Raw genomic sequence first — 27,186 nt, forward strand, 5'->3', positions numbered from 1 at the left:
AGGAAGATGAGCCCTGAGCTAACATCTGCCGCCAATCCTCCTCTTTTTGCTGAGGAAGCCTGGCCCTGAGCTAACATCCATGCCCATCTTCCTTCACTTTATATGTGGGACACCTACAACAGCATGGCTTGTCAAGCGGTGCCATGTCTGCGCCCGGGATCTGGACTGGCCAACCCCGGGCCGCCAAAGCGAAACCTGCGCACTTAACCCCTGCGCCACTGGGCCAGCCTCTTTTATAAGGGCACTAATCCCATCATGAGGGCTCCACCCTCATGACCTGATCGCCTCCCAAAGGCACCACCTCCAAATACCATCCCCTTGAGGGTTAGGATTTCAATCGATGAATCTTGGGGGGACACACATTCGGTCTACAGCATTATAGAGGACCCCAGAGAGAGCAAGGAGTCCAGCTCCCCTCACTGTACAGACAAGGAGCCTGAGGCCCCAGGTGGGGAAGGGAGTTACCTGATGGCTCACGCAATCCATCGGTGACAGAGCTGGGACCAGACGGGCTCTCTTGCTTCTGATCTGGTGGTGTTCTTCTGGGAAGTGGGGAGGATTTAGCAGACAGACTGAACAGAAGACTCGGGGAGGCTGGCTAGAGTTTGCCTGGAAATAACAGCAGCCCACACAAAGCACCGGCCGTCCACCAGGTTCTGTCTAAGCATGTTTCATAGATCAACTCATTGCATCCTCACAAATCAACCCTATGAGGTAGGTCGTTTTATTGTCCCCACTTAACAGATGGGAAAGTCGAGGTAGAGAGAGGTTAAGAAAAGCCTAAGATCACGTACCTCCTACGGAGCAGCCTGGCGGCAGGGTCTGTGTTTGCTCGCTGCCCCACACTGCCACCCTCTCACGGCCTGGGGACCCCAAGCATGATGTTCCTGTTCCCACTCCCACTGGCAAGGGACCAAGCTGCTCTGCGCTTCCATTTCAGTATTAGTAAACCAGGGGGAATAACAGTGCCTCCTGCACATTGTTTGAGGATAAATGTGATGATGTCCACACAGTACCCAGCTCTCAATGCATGTCAGCAAAACCAAGACAGAGGATTGAGAGCGGCAGTCCCTGCCCTTGTGTTCACGTCCTGATGATGGTTGGGCAGAGGCACCGATAATAAACATATTCTATTCCATCAATTGTAAGATGCACATTTTTTTCACATTCGACCGTCTCTGGAATGTCCTAAATTCAACATGGCGTATGTCAACGGCAATAAAGCGCGTGCTGGAAATTCAGAGACGTCAAGAAAAATAAAGCTTTGCGAGATGGGAGGGTCTGGCTTCACCCCAGGCATCTGACTCTTGATCAGAGGGCAATTTTGGACCCCTCCTCCCACTCCCACTCCTCCCACTCCTGGCTGCCTGGAACAGCATAGTCTCTGGCCCCTCTGGGTTGGGAGGAGAAAGACGATGATGGGTTGCAGTATTTTGGAGGGGTGAGAATAAGGATGGCTTCCACTCCACACTCTTTCCTCCTCTTACTTCTTTCCTCCCTGCTCATCCTCTAAGGCCCCTTGTGTCTGCTAGGGCTGGGAACCCCATACCCCTTGCCTTCCCCATCCCAGGGGGCATCACAGCCACCCTGGAGCACGGCTCCTCTGGGCTGGTGTCCGCCTGGTCTGGGGCCTGTGGTAGATGCCTTTACCTTTGTGTTTGTTTTGTCTTCAGTTGCTCAGGTCGGAAAGCTTGAAATTATCCTTAATTCCTCCCTCCCACACCCCCTAAGCCAATCCATTAAGAAATCCTGTCCAGGGGCCGGCCTGGTGGCGCAGCAGTTAAGTGTGCACGTTCCGCTTCCGCAGCCCAGGGTTCCCTGCTTTGGATCCCGGGTGCGAACCTGGCACCGCTTGGCAAGCCATGCTGTGGCAGGCATCCCACGTATAAAGTAAAGGAAGGTGGGCACAGATGTTAGCTCAAGGCCAGTATTCCTCAGCAAAAAGAGGAGGATTGGCAGCAGTTAGCTCAGGGCTAATCTTCCTCAAAAAAAAAAAAAGAAAGAAAAAAAGAAATCCTGTCCAGGGGCCGGCCCCATGGCCAAGTGGTTAAGTTTGCGCTCCGCTTTGGCAGCCCAGGGTTCGGATCCTGGGCGCAGACATGGCACCGCTCATCAAGCCACGCTGAGGTGGCATCCCACATGCCACAACTAGAAGGACCCACAACTAAAAATACACAACTGTGTACCGGGGGGGCTTTGGGGAGAAAAAGGAAAAATAAAATCTTTAAAAAAACAAAAGAAATCCTGTCCACTCCACCTTCCAGATATATCCCAAATCTGCTGCTTCTCCCTGCTTTCACTGCTGCCGCCCTCCCACAAACCACCGTAATCTCTTATTTGAATTGTCGTGAAAGCCTCCTTCCTGGTCCCCAGGCTTCCGCTCCTGCCCTGCATCTTCACTCTCTTCTCAACTCAGCAGCCCGTCAGATCATGTCCAGCAGCGGCTCCCCGTCTCACTCCAAAGGAAAGCCAAAGCTGTGCCCTGGCTCCACATCCCCTTTCTGCCCTCTTCTCCACTACTCAGCCTCTCACTCACTCTGCTCCAGTCTCGTTGGCCTTCTTGTTCTTTAAACAACCAGGTTACTCCTGCCTCAGGGCCTTTGCACGTGCCATACCCTCTGCCTAGAAAGTCCTTCCCCTAGATATCCACAGAGCTCACTCCCTCACCTCCTTCAAGTCTTTGCTCAAGTGTCACCTTCTCAGTGACGCCTACACTGACCACCTTAATCCTTCCACTCCACCCCCTCATCCCTGCAATCCTGACCCCCTTTAACTGGCTCTATTTTATTTCCACGACATTTAACACTTACTATTACATCTGTTGTCTGTCTTCCCCCAGTTGTAAGTTCCCCAAGGGCAGAGATCTTTTTTTGTTCATTGATACACCAGAAGAGCCTAGAAGAGTGCCTTGCACATAGTAGGTCCTCAGTAGAGATTTGTGAATGAATAAATATGCAGATTAGAGAGGGGTAAATGTGTGGCAATAATTAATCTTTGAGGGGAACTAGGAGAGCTCAGGGATTTGAGAAGGTGACATTTGAACTGGATCCTAAAGTACGTCCGGAAGCTGAGGTAGGTGACTGGCAATTGATCGGCCTGAACAAGGGCATGGGGGTGAGAGCTTGGTGGCTGGGCAGGCGCCGAGGGAGGTGTCAACCCGTGGCACCTGGTTGGAGAGGATGTTTGCAAGCTAAATTGGGACCAGATTGTGCAAAAGCTTTGAATGCAGGCTAAAGGCTTTTCCTATCTCCAGGACGGGCTGCGAAATGCGTGGGGCCCATTGCACAATGGAAGGGCGGGGCCCCCTGGGTGAAGGTTTCCAGCGAGTGACCGCAGAGCATGACATCAAGCTCAAGGTCCTCCTAAGCCAGGGCTTTGTGTGACTGCACAGGTCCTGGGCCCGTGAAGCCAGCCCTGCCCGTCCCACAAGGAAGCTGGAGAGAGCCCTGTAGCAGGGCAGAGATGTCCCTGGAGCTGAACTTTAGGAAGATTATTCTGGCCTGTCTGGTGGGGTAGGTTGGAGGGAGTCCAGGCAGGGAGACCAGATAGGCAGCCTTGTGAGGAAGGGAGGGGACAGGTGGGCTGGGGGTGGGGGCTAAGGGGCAGAGGGCAGGCGTGAGAGCTGAGACAAGAGCCTGGGGCTGGGTAGACCCCCCAGCACACCTTCCTTTGCTTTTCCAACCTCTTCCCCTTTTCCCTTCTTTCCAGACCCAAGCCTTGGGGGTGACATCAGGCGCAGGAATCTGTGGTGTATCTCCCTTTGGCCACCAGAGGGCAGATCATTCTCATGGATTTTCTGAGATGAATTTGGGGTTGGGGGAGTGGAATGTCTCCTGTCCCGACCTCCTCCTCTCGTTTTTCCTCCCCTCCTCTCTGTTCCTTCATCAACTTCTTCCGCAAGGGCTGGGTGCCTGGATGGAGCTGGGGCGGGGCATGGGGAGGTGTCCTGGAGTCCCGTACATTTACTAGGACTGTAGGTGGTACCTGTTGCCCCAGGAAGTACTTTCCTACCATCCTCTCCTTGCGTCTGCCTGGCTGCCTGTTTCTCTGGTTGACTTGGCCCAGGGCTCTGCTCAAGATGCTGTGGCTGGGAGTTGGAAGTCAAGCATCGGAGGTCCAACCAACAATTCCCTGCCCTCCCCCCCCCCCCCGCCCCACCGTCCCCCCATCCCTGGGGCCTCTCTGCTCCTGCACCTTGGACTTGTTGCTTGAGCCTGGTCTCTGGCTCCTGGGGGGACTCTGGCTTCTGCCCACCTTAAGCTGCTGTTGAGCCCTGGGGGGGTGGGGTGTCTGGGATACAATGAATGGGAGCCCCTTGGAACCAGAAGAGTCAGACCAGCCTCTCCTGGTGAGACAGTCAAGGGGGCAGTGAAGTGTGGACTCTGGTGGCCACACGCACTTCCTGTTAGTCAGGGGCTCTCCAAAGATGAGAGGGACTTCGGAGCTCATGAGTCCACTGACCTCACTTTACTGATGGGGAAACTGAGGCCCAGGGAAGGAAAGGAACTTCTCCAGGGGCCCATTCTTTGTGCCATCCTGAGGAATCCTCATTTTCAACCAGTTTCTCTCTTTTTCCATGAGTTTTCTTGTCTTAGAAGGGATAACTGAAATGTGAATTAAGATGAGAGTTTCTCTCCTGCCTTACCTTCCAGGGGTATTTAAAAAGGTAACTGGCGTGACTCAACATTGCCATAGTGCCGTGTCGTTTTGTGCTATTTTGGACAACTAAAAGACTTTTTTTGAAATTAAAAAAAGGTAACTGGAATTCAAAGACGTTATTTAGAATGTCATCACTGGAACAAAGGCACGGATTTTCTCAGTATCGGGAGGTCGAGGAGCCTACGCTCAGAGATGTTAGTGATTTTTCCAAGGTCACACAGCACTTTCAGTCCACAGAGCTGGGGCTGGAATGCAGGGCTGGGGGGACCTCTGCAGCCTCCCGCAGCTGGGAGCCAAGGACACGGACCAGGACCTTGAAGAGCCCTGCGGACTAGATGTGGGGTGTATGGATAGATAAATAGAAGCCAAGATAGATGATGGCAGGTGATGAGTAGTAGGTAGACAGGTGATAGACGAACGCAGCATTTGACAGGACACATGTGTTGATAGGTTGGTTGATAAACGAGATGCATTTTATTAGCTGACCGCCAGACGGACGAACGGACGCGCAGACGGGAAGTTGTTTTAGAACCAAAGGATGCCAATCACAGGGACGGCTCACAGCCTTATTTGCTATCTAGTCAAATAACAACACGCACAGGTGATCCACGCTGCCTGTTCAAGGTTTGAAAATATCCGAAAACTGACGGAAAGAAACGAAGAGTCAGACTCCGGCTAGCACCCGAGGGAATGACCCGGGCGCTCAATCGGCCTCGGGTGTTGCCGGAAATGGCCGACGACCGCCGTCGGCTGCGGGGCGGGACGGGGGCGTGGCCGGCTCACGGCACGCGGAGCCGCTTCGGGTGTTCTCCGGAAACTGCCGAGAGCCAGCTTGCAGTGGGCGGGGAAAGGCCTGTGGGCGTGGCTGGAGTACCCGGAGTGGCTTCGTGGATTTCCGTAAACACAGCCGAAACCCGGTCTTCGGAATCGAGGAGGCGCGCGCGTCCCCGGGGTTACCTTCTTCGGGTGTTTCCGGAATTCACCCGTAGTCCGCGGCCGGGAGGAGGAGGCGCGCCCCCCTCCCGTTCCCAGCCGCTTCGGATGTTTCCGGCTGCTGCCGGCGGAAAGAGCCGAGGGCCGGCGGTGGTGGCGGCCATGTTGGGAGCAGCAGGTCCGGCGGCGGTTGCCTGTGTGCCGGGCGCGGAGCAGTGCCGTTGAGGGCAGGGGAGGAGCGAGGCGGGCGGCCGGCTGCGGCGGCAGAGAGTAGGCGGAGCGGCGCGGCCCGGCCGAAAGGCGGCACAGCCCAGCCGGGGGTCGGGGGGGTGCGGTCCGGAGCCGCTCGGAGCCGGCGCGGCCTAGCCCGAGCGGCGCATCCCCGGGCTGGCGTGAGCGGCTGCCCGGCCTCCCCGCACCCCCGGCCGGGGCCCATGCGGCGGGTGCCCCTGCTGTGAGAAGCCCCGCCCGGCCGGGCTCCGCGCCTTCCCTTCCCTCCCTTCCTCCAAGCTTCTCGGTTCCCTCCCCTGAGATACCGGCGCCATGTCCAGCGCCCGGACCCCCCTACCCACGCTGAACGAGAGGGACACGGAGCAGGTAAGGAGCCCCGAGGGCTCCCCGATTCTCTGGCTGGGCCCCTGCACCTTGCGGAGCCTCCTCCCTCCTCTGCTCCCCTCGTGCCCCTGCTGCCTTCCTGCCGGCCTCGGCTGCCCTGTCATCTGGCTCTCGGCCCCGCACATCCCCCTCCGAGTCCCGTCCTGGGACCCACTGAGTCCCGACTGCAAGCTGCACACTCGTCCTCCTGCCGCCCCCTGCTCCCCTCCCCGCCCTCCTGCGCCCTTCCGTGTTACCTCCGCAGCTCCCCCGGCTCTTCCCTTTTTCTCTCGGGGGCCTTTCTGGTCTTCCTCCACCCACGCCTGAAGCAGCCACCCTCCCGCCCCTCGGATGCACCCCGCGATGTGCCCCGCGTCGCCGTCCGCCTCTCCCTCCGGCTCTCTAGCCTGGCTTCCCCTCCGCCGGCACCGGTTCTCCCGGTCCCTGGTTATCACCCTCAGGGTCCCTCCCCGGAGTGTCCTCGGTCCCGGAACCCTGTCCCCTTCCAGTTCCTCCGCTTTTTTTTTTACCCTGCTTCCTCCTTCTCCAAATTGTGCTATCCCTCTTGCTCGCAACCCACCAGCTCCACCCTCGTCACCTTTCCCAGTCGTTCGCCTACTCTGTGCTCATCACTTTCCCTTCTTCTCGCCAGGAGCTCCCTGGTGCCTCGCGCTGGCATTTGTTGCTTCCGTGTTTCCCATACAGCTGTCATGCGCATAGTTTTCCCACAGGTTGTCTTTGGGGTTCCAGCATCACTCCCTTCGGAGTCCTCGGGTCCCTCACGTTCTCTTCCCCCCCGGGATCTGGCTTTTACGTCTCTGGGGCTCCTGCTTCTCCTGTGAGCGCCTTGCCAGCCTTCTCGCTGGGCTCTTCCTACCGAGGGAAGAGACTGTTCCAACCCCACTCCATTAGCGCAACCTGTTGCTCAGTCCTCTCCCGGGCCTCGCTGCGTCGCCGTCCTTGCCCTTCTGGCTACCTACACCGCGGCACAAACCATGATGCCTTCCTGTCGCCTCACTCCCGGATCTGTCACTTTTCGTAGTATCTTCCTCCTTGCTTGTTGCCTTCCGGTTTCGCCACCCTCACCCCGTAATCCCTCCTGTGCCTCTTAATCAGGATCGCCTTTCATCTCCGTGTTAGTCTCCCGCCTTCACCCCGTGTGTGCTTTCCCCACATATGCCCCTCTCCATCCTCTTCCGATTGGCTGGTCTTTGTAACTCCCGGCCCAGGCGTTTTGCATGCTAGTTTCTTGGGCTGCACACGCTCCCCCTCATCCTGGCCATCACGGCTGTCATTTGTCGCCCGAGTCTTAGCCTTTCCTGTGTCATCTCACCTCTGAGCTGAGAGGCGTCCACTTTCCACCCCCCCCCCCCCCTTTCTTTCACCGTCTCCAGTGTCCCTTGCTGACTGCTCTGTGGAGAGTCCCCTGCCTGTCACACCCTTCTTGGTGGAGAACTTCACAGGCCAAAAAAACTCGGCTTAAAAAAGGAGCTCTTCTCCCCTGGGGCTGCAGTGCTTTTTGCGTCCTTTTCCCTCATCACATCCTTTCTGTTTTCCTCTGGTTCCCTTCGTTGTTCTTTGGAGCCCAGTAGAGCTGTTGTTTTAGTCTCCTGCGTGTTAACATCCTTTTCTGAAAAGTCTCCCCTCTTCATTTTTCCTACGTTTTTCTCTTGTTACCTCCTGGTTCTGGCAGTCAGGAACTCAAGAGGAGTTCTGGACCCAGTTTCTCTCTGCAGTGGGTGACCTTTCATTACTGGTGGAATGATTGCTTGTGGGGTGACACGGGTCGAGAGTGAGGTTTGGTTGATTTCCATGTCATCACTGGGCTTGGCAGCTGGTTCTGCCTGGGACTGAGGGCTCTGGAAACCGGAGCGTCGTCTGTATCTCACAGTCTTGCCCTCACTTGCCAGCTGTTTCTCACCTTACTGGGAACCACTTTCTCCAGGCCCTCTTGAGGTCGCCTGTTCCATTCCTTTTCCTATGACAGCCTTTGTTTTAGCAAGTGAACCCTGCTTAACCAGAGAACTTTCCCAGACTGTTGATCAGGAGCTGTAGGAGGAGGCCGAGTGACTGACTGGCACCCTCAGGCATTTGGGGAGTGGCTGGAGTGCCTGCTCTCTGCATGAGGCTGGGGGGCATTGTGTTCAGCGAAGTGGAGTACAGACTGCCTCAGTGTGGTTTCTTTATGCTGTTTACTCAGTGTAAATGTGTTTTTTCTTGTGATGTGTGCGTTGATTTCCCTCTCTTCTGCACATGCCTAGCATACTGCTGCGCGCGTAGTAGGAGGTCAGTGCCCACCCGCTGATTCTGTGATAGCGGTAATCTGTGAACCATTTGGGATTGTAAACTGCTGTTTGATAACTTTGTCCAGAGCAGTGGCTGCATGCATTGGCATCCTGTTCCAAATTATGATTGCCCATCCTGTTTCCATTCTTTATGGACTTAGGCTCCCCTGAGCCACTCCATAGCTGCTGCTGCTGTTCTCAGGGTAGGCGGTCACCCTGTTGACTTGATGTTAAGTGTCATCCTAGTAGAAGCTCAGACTTTGGAAAACCTTGGATACACCTGTTATGGGCAGGTGCCTGTGTTTTTTCAAACAAGAAAATAAACAAGTAGCAGCTCCTCTGGTCATGAGACCAGGGATGCCAGAGTGGTGGCTTCTTTTAGGATACATCACGCTACTGGGGGAGAATAAGGCAGCTCTCCTTGTCCTGTTGCGATTTCAGCTGAAGTATTCCTGGGAGCTCAGTCATTGCAGTAAGCCTTAACGTTATGAAATGAAAAGCACGGGATTTGGTTGGGCTGATTCCTTCTCCCGCAAAGGTCCTCTATCCCCGTATTTAAATTATTTAAACTGGTTTTAACAGAAAATAGGTAAACTTCACTGGTTGTCTTCAAGCTCCAGTCTCCTCTTGCTGTTCCCCTCCCCCTTTCTTTACAACATGTGGCTGATGAGAAGCTGTTTCCAGGAGCTCTTTGATCACATCTGAATTAAACACACACACAGAAAATGTTGAAGAATAAAAATAAACCTTGTGACGCGGGGAGATTGCCTGTTTGCTGTCAGCTCTGCTTCTAATGGCGAAAGTAGGAGATAAAAGAAAGTCAAGCCCTGTCTTTAAGTTGATTTTTGTGACACCTGATTCCGGATGTGCTTGTTCACAGCCCCAGACTCTTCTTCCGTTTACAGGAGGAGGATTGTGACCTGGGGCTGGTAGTTTGGGGATTCTTAGTCTGTGAGCTGAGCTTTCTGTTCGCTTCTTTTCCAAATGGCTCTGCTGGCCTGGAGGCTTGGCAGTGGTGAAAGCCATCAGCAGGATGACTGTTTGTCTTCCAGCCCACAGCAGCAGGAATAGGCAAGTGTGGAGGGGGGTCCAGTTTCCAGAGTTCATCTGCCGCTGGTTAGCGCTTTCTGCAACACCTGGTGGAGGGGCTCCATGGCTGCGACCTGCCCCCCGTCTAGTCCTCAGGAACCACGCGAGAGGGCTCCTGAGAGAAAACAGGAGACTTGCACCCCTCACCCCGATTCTGTTGCAGTGGGCAAGGGAGGGTGTTGCTGTCGTTCTTCTAGGGGGTGAGTGGCATTGTTTCTTCTCCCAGGTAGTTCTGGGAGGAGGAGTTGGGAAGTCTGGGTGAAGGGAGCACATCTAACTTACAGGATCCTGGAAAGAGCAACTGGGCCACTCCAAACATGTTTTCCGTGGATCCCGGAGTCGATCCCGGCTGAGTGTTGCACTGGATAATTTGGTTTTAGTGTCATCTAGTAGAGAGCTCTGTTAGCTCTCATGTCACTCCCTGCCCTCCGAGCTGTACGCCGCCATGCTCTGGGTGCTGACTCTGCCCTCCGCCCTCTGCCTCTGACCCAGGGGCTCTTTGGTGGTGCTGCCTTCTGGTCAGGGATGTGGGTGGATGTTGGACCGTCTATTCTCGCTTTCTGCTGGGCCCTAGAAATCAGAAATTGCTGCTGTTAGAGCAAGTGCTCCAGGAGTCCTGGAGTTCATGGTGTCGTCATACCTCTAATCTTTGAACCTAGTAAAGGTAACTACCTAGTAAATTGTAATAATTTCTCCCTCATTTGTGGACTTTGGGAAGTAGCTAAACAGACAGATACAAGGCAGTCATCGAAACTTGGCCTGCTTCAGATTAAAACCAAGTTTGCACAGGGACCACTGAATCTCTCAGATGGTGACCAAAGATCAGGCTTGAGATGTCTCTCCATGTAAATGTCTTAAGCAGAGTTGATGCTCATGAGGCAGGAAAAGATTGAGAATTTGTTTGCCTGAGAGGTTTGCATGGTTTCTTGGGAGTCAAAAACTTCTCAGACTAGACTGTTTCCCCTTTGGACAGAACAACCCACTTCTCATTGGTCATGTGACCAGGACTAAGCCATGCCTTCATGAACTCTTTCCCATTGAGCACTTAGCCACCTGGCTGGCATTTCTTTTCTCCCAGGAGCTTCTATGACTTTCCTACATATGTATTATGTCGACTTGAATAAATATTTTATGCCTAGAGTGCAGCCAAGCCTCAGACTTTGGCCCATTATCAGCAAGTGGGGTGGGGGCTGGGCACCACCTTTGGCCCCATGATAGTGTCTCTGCTAAATGGACTCCTCCTAGCAGCACTTTGGAGCCCTTTAATGGATTGAGATGAAGTAACCTCAGCAGATGGAAAGGGCAAGGAAGATGGTCGTCCTTCCTTCCCTGAGATTGCTTGATGAGGTTTTCCTGCAGTAACCAGGGCCGGACCCAACTCCCTCTGCTTGGTTAAACTGCAGGCTTGGCTTCTAGGCGTCTGCTTTGAGATGTTGTGGAAACAGTTTGATGCTCTCTTAGCCATGCCGGTGCTGCCAGGGTCACCACTTTCCTGTCAAAGCGAAAATTGAGAGGGATGTGGAAAGGGTGGGTGGGGTTTAAACCTGGCCCTTCCTCTTTGAGCGGAAGTTCAGCAAAATGACAAACCAGATAGGTGGCTGCGTTTCCTTCTCTGGATGGGAGATTCCAGTATTTGTACATTTTGCGCTTGAAGCTTGGATTCTCCAGGCTTTCTCCCAGCCTTCATCAAACATGAGTGAGTCACTGTAGTGTTATCTATGCATTTTCCCCTTCTGTCTGAGCAAAGGCGAGAGTAAGCCTTTACAAACCTTGTGGGGGAGGAAACCACCCATTTCCCACTTCTGGCATGGGAAGAGGCCGTCTATCCCCATGTTAACTCTGAAAGTTCTAGCTCTCAGAGTGGAATGTCACTACCCCCCCCCCCCCGCACCCCCTTTGGGGCAGGCCATCGAATGTCATTGCTGTCTTTTCGACTTTGAGATGGTACATCTGATTCTGAAACAGCCCCAAGGGAGGGTCTGGCCTCCTGGTTTCCAGTTCTCTCTGAGAAGGAGGGATCCCAGTTCCTTCTCGTGCCCACCCGACCTGCTCCTCCTTTTGGGGGTATAAATATATCCTTCATCTGAATGTCTGCTGTTGTCTAGAGTGTTTGGAGTTTCTCAGTCCCTGTGGAAGCTTCTTTCCACAGATGTCTGTCTTCGCGTTGGCACTCATTTCCCCTATGTCCATTTATTCCTTACATTTCTCATTAGAAAATGGCAAAAAGGGCAAAAACAAATGTATTTCCTCTCGTGCAGCAAATGATTCACTTTAGCCTTAGAAAGCTGTATAACCACCGGTTTGGTAGGAGAGAGGGTGAGATGGACACTGATATTGTGGGTAGGTGAATCCTGTGGGACAGAGTGGGGATGGAGGCCGCAGAGAGCAGAAGGGGAGGAGTGTGTTCAACGACTGGCTCCAAGCCACCTTTTCTTTTTAAACAGAAGGAAGGCGGGGCAGACCAGAGGCTTCTCTGTAGAACCAGTCAAGCTGGTTTTGAGCAGCCTCAGCCTATTTTCCCTTGTGCTCTTTGGGAAGTTGGCAATACAAAGGTCTGCCTCCTCTGGGGCTCTGCTCATTGAGGCAGGAGTTTAAGCAGTGTCTCTGACAACCCCCTCCCCGCTCATACTGAATGCATCTCCGAGCTGGGCCTCTGCACATGAGTGGGCCTTCTCTACGCCTCGCGCAGCTCTAGGCAGCTGGGTCTCACACACCTTTCGTCGGAAGCTCTTAAGATACAGCTCTTTTTCTTGGGCCCCCTTTGCAATTCACAGCTTGGCAGAAGCCCCTCAGCCTTCAGGAGGAAGGGACTGGGTCTGTGGCTGGCTCCTCATTTGTGGATCTGGAAGGGAATCGGGACTCCTGACTCCTGGCTGTTGTGATCTGGCTGCTAAATCCAATGAGACCCCGGAGCTTTTGGCTCAGGACAGCGGGACTGTCTGTCCAGGCCTGCTGGGCAAGGAAAAAGAAGAGAGAATCATTTTTGGTCTTTGGCAGCTCAGCAGGTACTTCAGCCATGGGGGACAGTTTGAGTCTGTCCCTGATTGGGGTACGTGTAGGAAAGGTGGGAGTCATCGGTCCCCACGTGCTGGCCCTTCCTGAACAGCAGTAGGGAATCTTTCTCAGGGGAAGGACACAGCAGGATTCTGAGGCTGCTGGACCATCGGTTTGCCCAGTCGCCTGCTAAGCTGAAAACTCCCAAGTCTCAAACTCCAGCCTGTGCCCTTGGCCTTGGGGGCAGGCTGCTCCTGTTGCTACTACTGATCTACTCAGCGCTTCTTCTGAGCACCATTTTGTTGAGAGTTTGGTTTTGGTTACTGATATCCTGTATGCTGGGTGGCCCTCCTTTCCTCCACCTTCTTTAGGCCCGAGAGTCTGCCGGCCTTGTCTTACCCCATCCCTTCCCCACCTCCCCTCCACAGATGGCCGTCATTCGGCTGTGTGCATCTAGTGTTGGAGGCACTTGTGGCTTGTTGCTTTGTTTTTGCCCACAAGAGTTTGAATTACTGGTTCTCCAGTCACAGGAAGTGGGGCCCCATAGGCCTTCTTGGTGTAGCGTAGCATTCTAATTGAGTTGAGCTCATGGCAGAGTTGAAAGGAGATCCCAGCACTTTTGGACTTTAAATAAGTGGTTTCCTTGTGGTTCGAGCAGGCTCGCAGCTAGATTCCATGTATTGGAGTCTTGGGTCAGCCCCTACTGTGACCTTGGGCTTACTTAATCTCTAGGCCTGTTTGCACATCTGTAAAAAAGGAGTAATAAGAGTACCTATCTTATAGTGGTTGTGAGCATTACAGGAGTTAATGAGTATAAAGCACTTAGAATAGTGCCTGGCAGGACTCAATCATCTTCGTCATCATTGTTCCAGTTGAGCCACTTGGTGGATTTTCTTTGCGCGCTGCACAGCTGCAGGTCAGTGTGAGGGATGTACAGTGGAATTTCCCTGTAATCAATGGAAAGAATCTTGGCCGCTTCTAGCCATTGGGTGCCATAGGTGCTTTTTCTAGCGTTTCTGTGTTTTGTTTTGTTTTGTGTTTTTACCAGTCAGCTATCTGAAAGAAAACAGAATGCTGTTGGAGAGGTTTAAGTACTTTTGAGAGCACTTAAAAAGAAAAAAGATAGTTCATTTATTTACAAGATGTCAATATTGGGCAACTTTATTGATTAAAGAAAAAAACCACGCACACGCCACCCTCTGCCCGCCCGTACTCTGTGTGGTGGGTGGTGGATGGTGGTGGTGGATATGCAGCCTCATGGATGACTGCAAGGCCAAATCAACAGTCACCAGGGCGTGGGTTTTCCTGAACGTTGGGGTCAAGGTGTTCGAGGAGCCCCATGGAGGGTAGGGATTTCTTTCATCGAGTTCCTTTCTTCAAGTGCAGTATTTGCCCCAAGAGAAAGCTCCCTGTTTCTCTTAACGACCACATGGGAACTTTGCAGCTAATGATTTTAGGTTCCTTTTTCACTAGCAGAGGGGCCTTCAAGGATAAGTTGTTACCTCTCTTGACTTCTCTAAAGTGAGAAGAAAGCCTCCCTTTGGTGAGGCCTGGAGAGGTCGCAGCCATTTCTCAGCGGCTCCTGTGAATTTGAACGCTGAACGTGGGGCTGAGATTTTGGTCTCATTTGGTTCCTTGTTTGGCTTCATCTCCTGCCCCTTCTAGAGCCTGAACGCCTTGTCAGAACAGCAAGTAAGGTGCTTAGTGTTTTCACAGAGCAACTGTGGCCAGGGAGAAAGGTAACTGTCATCAGAGTTGGGCAGTGAATTTCTTTCACTGTATTTTCCTCTTCCTTTTGACCCCTCTGCTGACTTGTCTCACTTCCTTTTTTTCTGTTTGGTTTCTTTGAACTCTGTTCCTTCATTATGACTGTCCGTCCCGGGTTTTCGTCTCCATCTCCCAGTCTGCCTTACCTGTTCCTGTGCCTCTTCTGTGGCGGTGGCTCAGGAGAGGGATTTTGGGAGTCGAGATCTCCTTCATGGATGGAATCCCACAGCCACTCAATCCTTTCTCCTATTCCTCTGATTTTGGTAAAGTTAAGGATTCACTACTTTAGAAAGCATTTTCTTTTTATGTCTCCGGGGCCGCCTTCCTAAGTAAAGCCAGGCTTGGCGATGCGACAGCTTATTAGGGACGGCGTCCTAGTTTCCCTGGTGACAGAGTCTAAGCTAGTTGTGGGCTGTTCCTCTGACCTGTCAGGAATGCCATAACTCTAGCCCCTGTCTTGGGAGAGATCTGAGGAGGCACGTGTTAGTTTTGGATAGTACAAGATTGAACTTGGTTCTCAAGGTATAGTCTGGGAACCCTAGGGGTCCCTAAGACCCTTCCGGTGATATAGCAAGTCAGAATTATCCTCGGCGTAACATTAATGCAGCATTTGCCTTTTTCACTCTCGTTCTCTCACAGGATGCAGTGGAGTTTTCCAGAGCTGAATGATGTGTGCTGACATCATCATTCTTGGCTAATGAAATGTATGCTACTGTATTCTTGTGTTTTCTAGAATTTTTAGGGTAGTGCTTTAAGATATAAATATGAAAGTTTTCAGTGATGAACACAGTTTGTTCTCAGTACTTCTCCTGTGCTCCTACTAGCTTTCTTTGGTTGTACCTACTATAATCTCTGTAACCCTCGTTATTCTCCAAAAGATAGTTATTTTGAAGTCCTGGCATTTTCCTGGCACCTTCGAGGAAACACAGTAAGAAGTAAGTACAACTTGTAAAACTTACTTGTAAAAACTTTTGGGGAAACTTCTAATTTAAAAAGCTTTATTTACAACTTATTTTAGCACTTAATACTGTTTTATTCTAAAATAGAAGAAAATTTATAATATTTCTCTTATATTTAAGGATGAATTGTTGGCTTTAAAAAGGCAAATTAGAAGACTTGCGTTCTCAACACATAGCTGCAACCTCTCTTTACTGAAATGGACACGTGAAAGGGAGAAATCTACTCCAAAGAAACTGGGCAAAACTGTAAATAAGAAATGAAAAAAAATTAAGAAAAACAAAATTATATTGAAAGCTATCTTCTCCTCAGCTTTATAGATGTTAATAATGTATCTTATTGCATCTTACACAACAGAACCTTTTCATGTAGTGTCACAGTGCCAGTTACGCTGCGGCGTCATTTGAAGACCAGTCATTCAGAGTTTAAAGAAAAAGGAGTTGAATATTTTTAAGTGTAAACACCATGAGCTCTTGAAAAGCCAAAATTTGTTCCAGCTTTTCAGTCTGGAAGTGAAACAGTCACTGAAGCCTCTTACAGGCTAAGTTGTCACATTGCTTTGGCTGGAAAGGCCACCCAATAGCAGAGAGACTAATGGAGTCTTGAACAGCTGACGTTCCTGAGTGCCCACTGGATGAAGAGTCGGTCGAATGCAGGGCAGTGCCACTTCATATGTTCCCGTGACTCGTCAAATTAAAGATTTACCTGCAAATGTGAAGACTGAGTCAGTGTCTTGCTTACCGAATGTTACTTTCACCTTACAAATGAGCAGATTTATAGATGTGGCTTGACTTGTATCGGCACCAGCTCTGCTTTAAAGAATATTTTCTTTATGTGAATGCCCAACAACAGACACGAGTGGTGATAAATATGCAAAGGCTTGAACGACTTTTTTGACTCTCGTGGTTTATCCTGGAATGACTTCATTTGCATTTGCCCTGTTGGTGCAGAAGCAATGGCAGAGAAAACTGCTGGGGCCACAACATGAATCAGAGCAGTGGCACCAAACTCTGCTGGTGGCCATAGTTGTGGACTTCTTTCCTGCTACACACTTGTGGTTAAAAAAAGAAAAAAAAAATCACTTAAGAATGTCCGGGATGAAGCACTAAAAATTATTAATTTTTATTAACTCTGAACCCTTTTATAAAGATCTTAGTATTGTGAGTGAGGAAATGCAGTGTCCGTGGAGCGTTGCTGCTGTGTACCATAGTACAATGACTGTCTTGAGAAAGTGCGCTTGGGTGTTGGAACCCAACCAGCTGCATGGATCATCATTTTTACTTGAAAGAACAACTGATGGGCAAGCTGTAGCTGTTCATACTTGAGTATTTACTGGATGTTTTCTTGAAATTGAACAAAGTGAGTCTGTCATCATTGCCAGTGATAAAATTCAAATTTTCAGGAGAAAATTAGAATTTTGGAAAACTGGTATTTATCAGAGACTTTTTTGATGAAATTACTGGTAAAACTGATGGACTGTGATTTTTTTGATATTGTATGAAATGCCAATATTTGGAAATTCTGCATAATTCTCTGAAGGAATATTCCCCAGATTGCCAGCGGGTAAAAGCCATTCAGAGCACAAGATGACCACTCGGTGTAGACACACGCAGAAGATTCGCTGATAAAATTTCAGATTGCACGTTGCCACTAGCCTTTAAAAATTACGATTTGTTGAGTTTTGGTCTAGCGTCAAAGAATAAAATCCTCAGTATCCGAAAGGCTATTGAACTCCGTTTTCCAAGTACAGACCTGTGTGAAGTAAGATTTTCTCCATATCTTTCAGCCAAAACAACACATCGAAACACGCTGAGTGCAGAAGCAGAAATGAGAAGTCGACTCTCTTCCGTTAAGCCGGACATTCAAGAGATGTACAAGAATGTACAGTGCAACTCCTGTCAGGAATTTCACCTTGTTTTAGAAAATATAGTTTTTTCATAAAAAATAGGTTATCTGTGTAAACATGTAATGGGTTTATGGTTATTTTGAAGGCATTAATAAAAATATTTTCTAAAATTATCAGTTTCGCTTTCTAATAAGGTAACTGTCAATAGCTGTAACCCGCATGAATGAACTATTCTTTGCAGTCATCAATGATTTTTTTAAGAGTATAAAGAGTTCTTGAGACCAAAAAGTGAGAAAATCTCTGTTGTAGACAAAACTTGAGTTGGTGGTCCCCAGTCTTGGGTCGGTTCCCTGCGCTGACTTCATAAGGAGCCCTAGTTTGCCGTTCCTAGCCCCTCTGGAATTCCTGCCTGGGCCTCAGAGACTTTGACCCCCATTAGCTTATTTCCTTCTTCTCATGCATATAGCGCTGGCCCTGTGAGATTTGTTGTTGTTCTTTTATCTGTGGTTTGTTTGTTTATTCTACTGTCGCCTTTTTTGCTTTATTCATTCATTTGTATTCTTTTTGTCATTTTCTCTTTATTCATTTATTTTTAATTTTTCTCACTTTTTTCCTTTTTTTGTTTCTAATTTAGTTTGTTAGTGTTTGACCCTTAGTTTTGGTCGGGCGTTGTGTTTTGATTTCATTGTGAGATCGGTTCGTCAGGTGGACTTCCCTTTGGTTTGTGTGAAGTTGTGGTTTGGGAAATACAGTTTTTTCGTTAAAAATAAGTAACCTGTGTTTATATGTAGTGGGTTTATTAAAAGAACTATTAAATTCTTTTAAATGAATGGATACATATTTGTCTTTTCTTGTTAATTTCTAATACAGTAAATAATGATAGATATAATCCATATAAACAAAAGCTTTTGGGGGATTCAGTTATTTTTAACAGTGAAACGGTTTCTGAAACCAGAAAGTGTAAGAGTCATAGTTGTAGACAAAACTTGGGTTAATTCTCCCTAGCTTTGGTTGGTTGATTTCTTGGTAATTTCGTAAAAAACCATTTTGCAATTCCCAGCCCCTATTTAGTCCTGGCTGGGCCTCAGGAAGGCACTTGCTGCCTTGGTTTGCTGTCATTCTAGCCGAGGAAGCTGGTTCTCAGTGACCCAAGGGACTTTGACCAAAGTTGGCTCATTTCCTCCTTCAAATACAGAGCACTGGCCTTGCGAGTTCTTTTAAACAGTGAAATTTTATTTTTTTAAATTTTGAGATAATTTTAAACTTAGAAGAGTTGCAAAAATAGTCCAGAGAGTTCCTGTACATTCTTTACCCAGCTTCCCCTTATGTTAACATCTTATGCCACCATAAAACATGTATCAAAAGTGAGAATTAATCTTGGTATAATGCAATTAACCAAAGTATAGAATTTATGTAGATTTCATCAGTTTTTCACATAATACAATTAACCAAAGTATAGAATTTATGTAGATTTCATCAGTTTTTCCACTGATGTGCTTTTTCTGTTCCAGGTACAGTTCAGGATCCCCCACTGCACTTAGTTGTCATGTCTCCATAGTCTCAAATCTGTGACCATTTCTTAATCTTTCCATGTCTTTCATGGTGTTGACAATCTTGCAGAATACTGGTCAGTTCTTTTTAGAATATTCCTCACTTATGGTAGTCTGAGATTTTCTCATGGCCTTGTGCTTTAATTTCATTTTTTCATTGTGGTAAAATACACGTAACATAAAATTTACCATTTTAATAATTTTAAGTGTATATTCCAGTGGCAGTAAGCACATTCACATGTTATGTAACCATCACCACTATTTCCAGAACTTTTTCATCATCCCAAACAAAAACTCTGTATCAATGAAACAACTCCCCATCTCCCCCTCCCGCTCCGCCTCTGGTAACCTCTCTTCTACTTTCTCTTTGCATTTGCTTCTTCTCAGTATCTCATATAAGTGGAATCAAACAATATTTGTCCTTTTGTGTCTGGCTCATTTCACTTAGCATAATATTTTCAAGGTTCACCCAATTGAAGCTTTAATTCATTTTAAATTTAACTTAGATTTTACTATGATGATATGTATTAAGTTGATATGTTGGAAAATAAAGTTACTGAGATGTGTAGCTGTAATGGGTTTAGTAATGATATTTTAAGTGAATTAATAGGTAGTTTAACATTTTCTCAGTTTTAATTATAATGCAGTAGCAATAGCCCACATAAGCAAAACCTATTTGAGGTCCTTAATAATTAAGAGTGAGAAGGGTTTCCAGACAGGGGTGTGAGAATCACTTTTGTAGACAAATACGGGGTTGGTCATCCCTCTCCTTAATTGGTTGGTTCCTTGCTATGACCTCATAATGAGCCTTTGTTTTGCAATTCCCAGAGTCCTGGCTGGGCTGCAGGAAGGCACTTGCTGCCTTGGTTTCAAGACGTTGTAGCTGAGGAAGCTGGTTCTCAGTGACCCAAGGGACTTTTACCAAAGTTGGCTTGTTTCCTCCTTCTAATACAGAGCGTTGGCTGGTTTTTGTTGTTGTTGTTGTTGTTTTATTCCATTAAAAAGATCATTTGGCTTACTTGGATTTCATTATGATACTAGATTTTTTTTTTTTAAGCTTATGTGTTGGTTATTGGTCAATTCCAAATTTGAAAACTGCAAAGCTTGCTTAGCTTATATCCTTGAAGAACTTTGATTCCTACCATAGCTGAAGGCTGGTAGGCTGCAGTCACTAAGGCCAGAACAGCCAACAGTCTGTTCTCTGGGTGGCTGTAGAGCCTACACACTTTGTTCCGCTTTCTTCTGTGCTTAACTCTTCCTTAGCCCTGTTGCTTAATGAAATGTGCCTGCCAAATCCCACACTTACGTAGTACACTTTGTTTTCTTTCTAAGAGGGTTTGGTTTAGCCCCACATGTAGGGTTTGTGAACTTTATCTTTACGAGACAGGTGAAATTGCAGTAGATATATAGTTTCTAAACTACCTTATAATTCTCGACCTGATCTTTGGCTTGTACTCATCCTCCAGGTTCCGTAGCCCCTCTAACTTTTAAAAGCTTCCCTTAGTACCACTAATAGTAGACCTTTGGGCCTCCTCCTGTAGTCCCTTGACTGACTGTAAGCAGATCTTTTTAAACTCATCTCACTTGCTCAGAATCGCTTCTCGGGGGGCCTGGCCCCGTGGCCCAGTGGTTAAGTTCGTGTGCTCTGCTGCAGGCGGCCCAGTGTTTCATTGGTTCGAATCCTGGGCGCAGACATGGCACTGCTCATCAAGCCACGCTGAGGCAGCATCCCACATGCCACAACTAGAAGGACCCACAACGAAGAATATACAGCTATGTACCGGGGGGCTTTGGGGAGAAAAAGGAAAAGAAATAATGATAAAGAAACAAAACAAAACCTGTTTAATCAAGTGCTTAATTTATATCAATTTGAGCCTACATATATAAAAGTAGAGGATTATTGCTCCATTTCCCATCACTCAGCAAGTCCCATAATCCTCTGCTTTTTACGCAAAGCATGTTTCTTTTCAGATTCACATGTGGCTTTCATTTCAATTCCAGAATTGAACGTGATGTGCTTTTTTCTCTCTCTTTGGCCACTGGTCTGTGTGGAAGATAGAGTTTTGCTTTCAAAGGAGATTTGTTCACTCTATCAGCTAAGGCGGTGACTCAGTAACAGTGCCTCTTGGATGGCCCTCTAAGTACATTACTCTGTTCCAAGTGGTTGGGAAACTCTTAAAGGGAATGGCCTCTGAGTACGTGAGGAGGGGACAGTGCCCATACCCGTCTGGCTCACAGGGTGGGTTTGCCCCGAGGCTAGTGTCTTTAGCGATTGACAAAATAATAGGCAACGTTTATTGAGCACTTATTTTGTCCTAGACACTTGTTTAGCTCTTTTACATTCATTAACTCATTTAATCTTCGTGAGATAGTAGGTCTTACTATTTTCCCATCTTTACAGAGGGAACAGAGGCCCAGAAATGTTGAGTAACTTGTTCAAGGTACAAACCCGAGTGGTCCAGAGTGTGTGTCAGTGTCACAGTGAGACTTTTTTGGCCCTGGCTTCGGTTGTGTACAGGCAGGAGAAGATCCCTTAGGATTAGCCCAATCAGTGAGGGGCTAAACAAATCGCCCAGGTTGGCTTGGGAGTGGTGCGTGGTCCCCTCTGACCTGACTGTTTCCTTCCCCTCCTGTGGCCTGTGTCAGAGCGCGAGGGTGGTGCCGTGCGCGATGCAGCTCTCTGCCCCTACCTCCCTGCTCTTGACTGCCCCGTACAGAAGCTGGGAAACTTTCTTTAAGACCTTATTTAATCCTGGCTTGTGATTCTCCTCTTCATCTCTTCTCATCTTCTGGAGTTTCGAGAACCCCTTTAGAAAAACCACAGTCCTGAGACCTAAAATTGGTAGGCAGCAAGTCAGCACCCCATAGCATAGGGCAGTTTGGTGTCCTAGATTTGACTGTCTTGCTCTGTGGCACTCATGAAATACTGGGATTCTAGAACTCTTTTTTGTGGAGCACTCCTCCTCTCCCCACCCAAAATAGAAGAAAAAAGCTTTTGTGTGTATCTCAGCTGTGTACATTGCATCCTTCTGAAACGAACGTTCTCTCTTTACAACCCTCTACGTGCCACTACAGAGGCAGAGGCCCAGAGCTCCTCGTTTTTAGCCTTGGCTGCCAAGGGCACTGAGCGCTGTAGCTGGTAGTGCCAGGCCTCTGTGTGCGTTTGGGACTTGCCAGTTCAATCCTGGGAGCTGAACTCTGGCCATCCTGCTGTGTCTGTCCCGTTGCTTGTGTAATATGCCACTATTTCCTGTTGCATTTGTTCAGTCTTTCTTTTGATTCCTGTCTCTCTGTTGAGCTTAGCTGGTCCCCATGGCTCTGCATGTGGTCCTCCTAGATGTCTGCAGTTGTGTTTAGTGAGAGTGATTGCTGTGTGCTCCTCTGTAGAATGTTAGTTAACTTGAGTTTATGAGTTTATAGTTTGATTTACTTGCTTGTCTCACCCTGGCAGTAGTGCCTTTTCCTGTATCCTGGTAGAGGTTTTGATTTTTATTAGCTAGGTTCTGAAATCTTGAGCCTATTTGAATATGCCAGCATGGGGTGAGGGTAAAGGGGTGAGCCGCTACCCCTGCTTCAAGCATCCGTTATCCACTTGTGCCTCTCTGCTGCCTTCACAGAGAAAGAGGGAGTTCAACTATATGATTGTATTTGTGTTCAAACCTGATTCATTCCTCCAAGATCACGGTTATATGCCATTTCTAAATTACTTTAGAACCCTTTCTGTCATACTGGAAAAACCAAGACCCACATAAATGACTTTGAGAAGCACAGCCTGTTGGCTTTCTTAGGAGTGGTTCTCCCCCTCCCCGCTCCCCATCTCCAACATTTTTTTTTTTTTTTTTTGAGGAAGATTAGCCCTGAGCTAACATCGGCCACCAGTCCTCCTCTTTTTCTGAGGAAGACTGGCCCTGAGCTAACATCCGTGCCCACCTTCCTCTACTTTTTACGTGGGATGCCTGCCACAGCATGGCTTGCTGAGCGGTGCCATGTCCACACCCGGGATCCGAACCGGCAAACCCCAGGCCGCCAAAGTGGAACATGCACACTTAACCACTGCGCCACCAGGGCCGGCCCCTCCAACATAGTTTTGTCTCTCCACAGAAGTAGCTGCTGTTCACACACAGGTGTTCTTTAGTGATGCGGGCCACTGCTTCCTTGGAGAGCGCGCGGCAGTGTTTTCTTGCTAATGAAAAGGCTGTCATAATGGGTTAGGTCCGCAGGGGCTCTGCCCTTCTGTACTTGTATTCCCAGGGAGAAAAATCTCTACCTTAATTACCACATCACGCTGGCAGAGAGGTGTGACTGCTAATTGATTAGATGACAGTCTTTTGCATTGATGTGGAAGTGTTGGAGTTGTTTTGTTTTGTTTTTAAATAAACAGATAGGTTTGAGCCAGGTAAGTTGATTTCTGGAGAGATGAAGATCTGTGTAGGGCTTTCTCTTTGTTAATCACATGTCTTTAGTGCCATTTCTGTGTCCTTACTTTCTAACTCGGTAGCAGGGATCGCTCAGCTGCCTTGTCTTGCCGTTTTCGTGCAGGTGGTGCGTGATGTCTTTTCCTCCCCGGCACCTCTGGTGTGCTCCCTTTCTGTTTGGTAGCACCAGATCCCTTTATTTGGTTTGGTTTTCATTCCCTCCTTCTGTCTTGGAATGGTGGAACCCTTTTCTGAAATATATTTTTAAGATAGTGTTTAAAAGCAAACAGCCTGCCTTTCTTGAAACCACAGAAACTGCTTGTGAAACAGCCGATGGGGCAAGCTGCCAAATCCACACTGTTAAAACCAGTCCTAATGACAAAATGTCACCCGCTGATGTTAAACCTTCGTTATGGTTGTGGTGTGAGGATTTTTCTCAATAATGCATGTTTAGGTGCTGAACTCCCAGTTTCACATTCAGAATACTTACACTATAGAATTCTTCATGGTAAACCATTCCAGAAGAGTCTTGCGTAGCTAATCTGCTCTCTTCTGTACAGGAAAGGTTTGAACAAACCAGTTCCCCCTCACCTACTTTTTTTTTTAATTTAAGGAAGTGATTTTCTTTTGAGGTGATTTGGACCAAGCCTTTTCCCATTTTTAAGATAGAACTAGCTTCAGGATTCCTTTTCCCCCAACAGAGGAGGACCTCAGCTTATTCTTTAGCCCCAGGCCCTGAATTAACTGACTTTTTTTTTAGATGGCATAGAATCTTCTCCATTTGTCTGGGGATTTTTATTTCTTTCCAGGCACTTTCAGGAATGAGTATTCGCTCCTTCCTGCTACCTTCCAGAAGAGCTCTGACACTGCTGGAAGCTTGAAGGGGAAGGCTAGATGGGGGCCAGTGTGTAGCCGAGGGGTTAAGTTTGCGCGCTCCGCTTCGGCAGCCCAGGGTTTTGCCGGTTTGGACCCTGGGCACGGACATGGCACTGCTCATCAGGCCATGCTGAGGCGACATCCCACATAGCACAACCAGAGGCACTCACACCTAGAGCATACAACTGTGTACGGGGGGTCTTTGGGGAGAAGGAAAAGAAAAACGAGTATTGGTGTGCACTGAGCTGTAGTACTGATTGTGTGGGAATTAAGGAGGGAGACCAGGCTTGACAAGCAATAATTGGGAAATGAAAGGAAAAATAGATAATCTGCCTCCCTCGTCTCCGCTAGCCCTGAGGTCTGGGGGTTCTGGATGCAGAACTTCAGGAATCCCTTCCAAATCTCCAAGAGCGTCTTCTGCTGTTCTGTTACTCGGGGGGTTTTCTGCCTTCATTTCCGTGAGCTGAGTTGTGAGCAACTTTGACTTTGTGTTTATGTTCTTCCCGTGTCATCTTCGCTTATCTTTTGGGCCTGTGCCCAGTTTCCAGATGGGGATGAGACGAGGAAGGTTAGATGATTGATTCTTACAGTAAGTCTCCCTAGGTGGGCTTCCTCTTATGCCAGCATGGCACGACTCTCACCATAGTGGGCTCACTGGGTGGGCATCCCCGTTCCCTGAAGCACTGGGGTTTCGATAGATTCTGGCAGACTCATGGTCCTAGCTAGAAGCGAGCCCTAGGATCTTCAGATCTCTCAGCCAATGGTTCCCCTGAAAAATAACAGCCACAGACTTCTAGTAAACTGGGAGGAAAGGCAGACTGTAACCTTAGTTCCTGGATTTGGTCCCATGTCAGGTTGTGTGATTTGTGCTTATTTCTCCTGCTATATAACCAACTGTTTTGAAAGCTGGAATTTTATTTTATCTTTCTCTGTATCCCTTCCTCCCTCAGCATCTCTTAGAGTGCTTTGCATGTGGTCATCTCTCAATCAATTATTTGTGAAATAAAAAGTAAGAAAAATTATAACATGGCATTATTTTCCACTTACAACCTCCCCTAGGGAAGTGTTCCATATTGATTTGGAAATCAGACATCTGTCTGTCCAGTTTTTGGCCATATAAGTCACAAGTCTTAATTGGTGTCTTAATAGGTGCAATAAGGACTAAAAAGAACAACTTTTTCAGGATAAAAGGATAAGGGGGAAGGTTTACCCTGTTACTGGATTGTGTTAGGAACTCAGAAAGGAAATCACCGAGGGAGAATGCGCTGCTGAGGAAACCCTGTCTGGCTTCCCAAAGTAGGGACCAGAGCCAGAAAGCCAAGCCCTCCTGGTTTTGCTGAGTCTCTTCTTACCCCTGATACACGGCATCTCTGGCTACATTATTGCTTCTGGTTAAACTGACCTCATCCATCCCTCTTCTGAGGATGGGTGAACAGAGAGAGGTGCGCTGAGTGTTGGGAGTTTTGTCCGGAGTTGGAGAGATCATGTGGTCTGTATCAGAAGGCTGGAGTTATTTATAGTGGGAGAAGAGCTCAGGAGCATGGCACAGGAAAAACTGACTTCACACTGCCTCAGCGCCTGGGGATGACGAGGACCCAGATTTTTCTTTGAGCATCTCAGGGGAGATCCGTGGCTTTTCTGAATTGACCAAGAGCTGTGAGGTCAGGGGCCCTGTTTTCTAAGACCATTGTGGGTAGGGCAAGGGTGAGAAAGATGACCGTTTGCTCCTTCTTGATTCCCTGGCCTTTGTGACTCAGGGTGTGAAAGCTCCACCTGGCTTTTGAATCTCCTGTTTCTGAACCAGTGCAGAAGGCATCAGCTGTGTAGGGTGGTGGAAAAAGGACCTGTTGGACTGGTCTGCTTGGACTTGCCTTCCCCTCCCCCTGCTCTGGGCAGGGAGACTGAAACTGCTGCTTGCTGGGCTTTGCCAAGTCAGTTTCTCCTCATGGATCACCTACCCATGTGGGCAGGCTGGCAGCTCCCCACCCAGGAGCCCTCGGAGGAGCCGAGCTGCTGCAGAGTGGCGCTGCGGTGGGGGCAGGTGCCAGGCACTAGGTGTGCCACATACCCCATGAGGGACTGCACCTACTCAGCTGCTCAGACTAAGGCTGCAGATCCCTGGGGCCTGCTGGAAATAGACTGTCTGTCATGGTGCCTTTCCTTGCGCCTTGTGGCCACATTGATGGTGTGCAGAGAGGCTGGGAGGGGTGAGGAGCTTGTAAATTGTGGGTAAATGGAGCCTAGGGAGGGAGAGCATCCTTCCCTAGGGCACCCTGAGTTCAAGGTTTTAGTGTTTCTAAGTCCAGAGTTGTCACCTAGGTTAACTTTAATTTTTTCAGCCCTAGGCAGAAGAGATTTTCCAAGGTGTGAGCCTGGTGACCAAGGCACCTTAGGTGAGGTTTACTTATGGAGCCAGACTTGTAGGGAGGTTGATGCGATGTAAGCCAAGGTCAAGATGTGTTCAGGATGTGCAGACCTGGCCCACTTCCTGCTGCGGTCTCAGAGGCAGGGCTGGAAGGCTTGTGAGCACGGAGGCACTGAGAGCCCTCCCATTCACACAGCACAGACCCTCAGAGCTCATCTCCAGCCTCATTTTCCAAGCGGGAAACACAGGTCCCAAGAGAGCGAATGACTTGCTCAAGAGTATGACTTTCTGGATGGAGCTGGGTCTAGAATCGCTCTCTCCTGGAGACCTTGGCTGTATACCCCCATTGCTTCCACTTCAGAGGCAGGCCTGCGTGGGGGCTACCTGCAGACTTCACGGCAGAAGGGAGGCTAGGAGAGGACAAGTGGAAGGACAGCAGGCCGCAGCTCCACACCCCAGGGATGAATTCTGAAATCCTGCCAGGGACTCTGTCCACAGAGGCACCAGAAGGCCTAGGGACCAGATGTAAAACAGTGGGCACCAGCACTATAGCCCTGACCCAAGTTGGAGGGGTCACACGGATTGTGCTAAGAGCTATTGGGTAAGGAGTCACTCCGAAAAAAGCAGGAGGACCCTGACTCTGACTTTTTTCATGGATTAGGAAAGCCTCAAGGGAGCCTGTAAAGTGCCAGGCACTGTGCCTCGGTACTGAGGACAGAGATGACTTAAGTCCTGGAAATATCCCTTCCGCCGCTCTGTCTTGTGTAATGGTGAACAGGACCGTCACCATGAGTTGTGAAGACAGGGCCAGCCTGGTGGCACAACGGTTAAGTTCGCACGTTCTGCTTCTCAGCGG

The 27,186-nt window shown here is 48.9% G+C and overlaps 1 protein-coding gene across 12 annotated transcripts in view; it reads left to right on the forward strand.

Annotated features, from left to right (window-relative positions):
• Positions 1-3,370: 3,370 nt before the first annotated feature.
• The window catches only part of MARK2 (microtubule affinity regulating kinase 2), a 56,880-nt gene continuing 33,064 nt past the window's right edge, over positions 3,371-27,186 (forward strand). For 2 of the 12 annotated variants that reach the window (XM_014729647.3, XM_014729648.3), the window contains exon 1: positions 5,917-6,189. In XM_014729647.3, the coding sequence (XP_014585133.1) occupies positions 6,136-6,189 (54 nt within the window). In that variant the 5' untranslated portion in view covers positions 5,917-6,135. Of the gene's footprint in view, positions 3,513-5,731; positions 6,190-27,186 lie in introns of those variants that run through there. The other 10 variants (XM_070230071.1, XM_070230062.1, XM_070230064.1 and 7 more) reach the window with 10 other exon arrangements.

The sequence above is a fragment of the Equus caballus genome, chromosome 12 (genome assembly GCF_041296265.1).
Source record: "Equus caballus isolate H_3958 breed thoroughbred chromosome 12, TB-T2T, whole genome shotgun sequence".
Taxonomy (NCBI): Eukaryota; Metazoa; Chordata; class Mammalia; order Perissodactyla; family Equidae; genus Equus; species Equus caballus.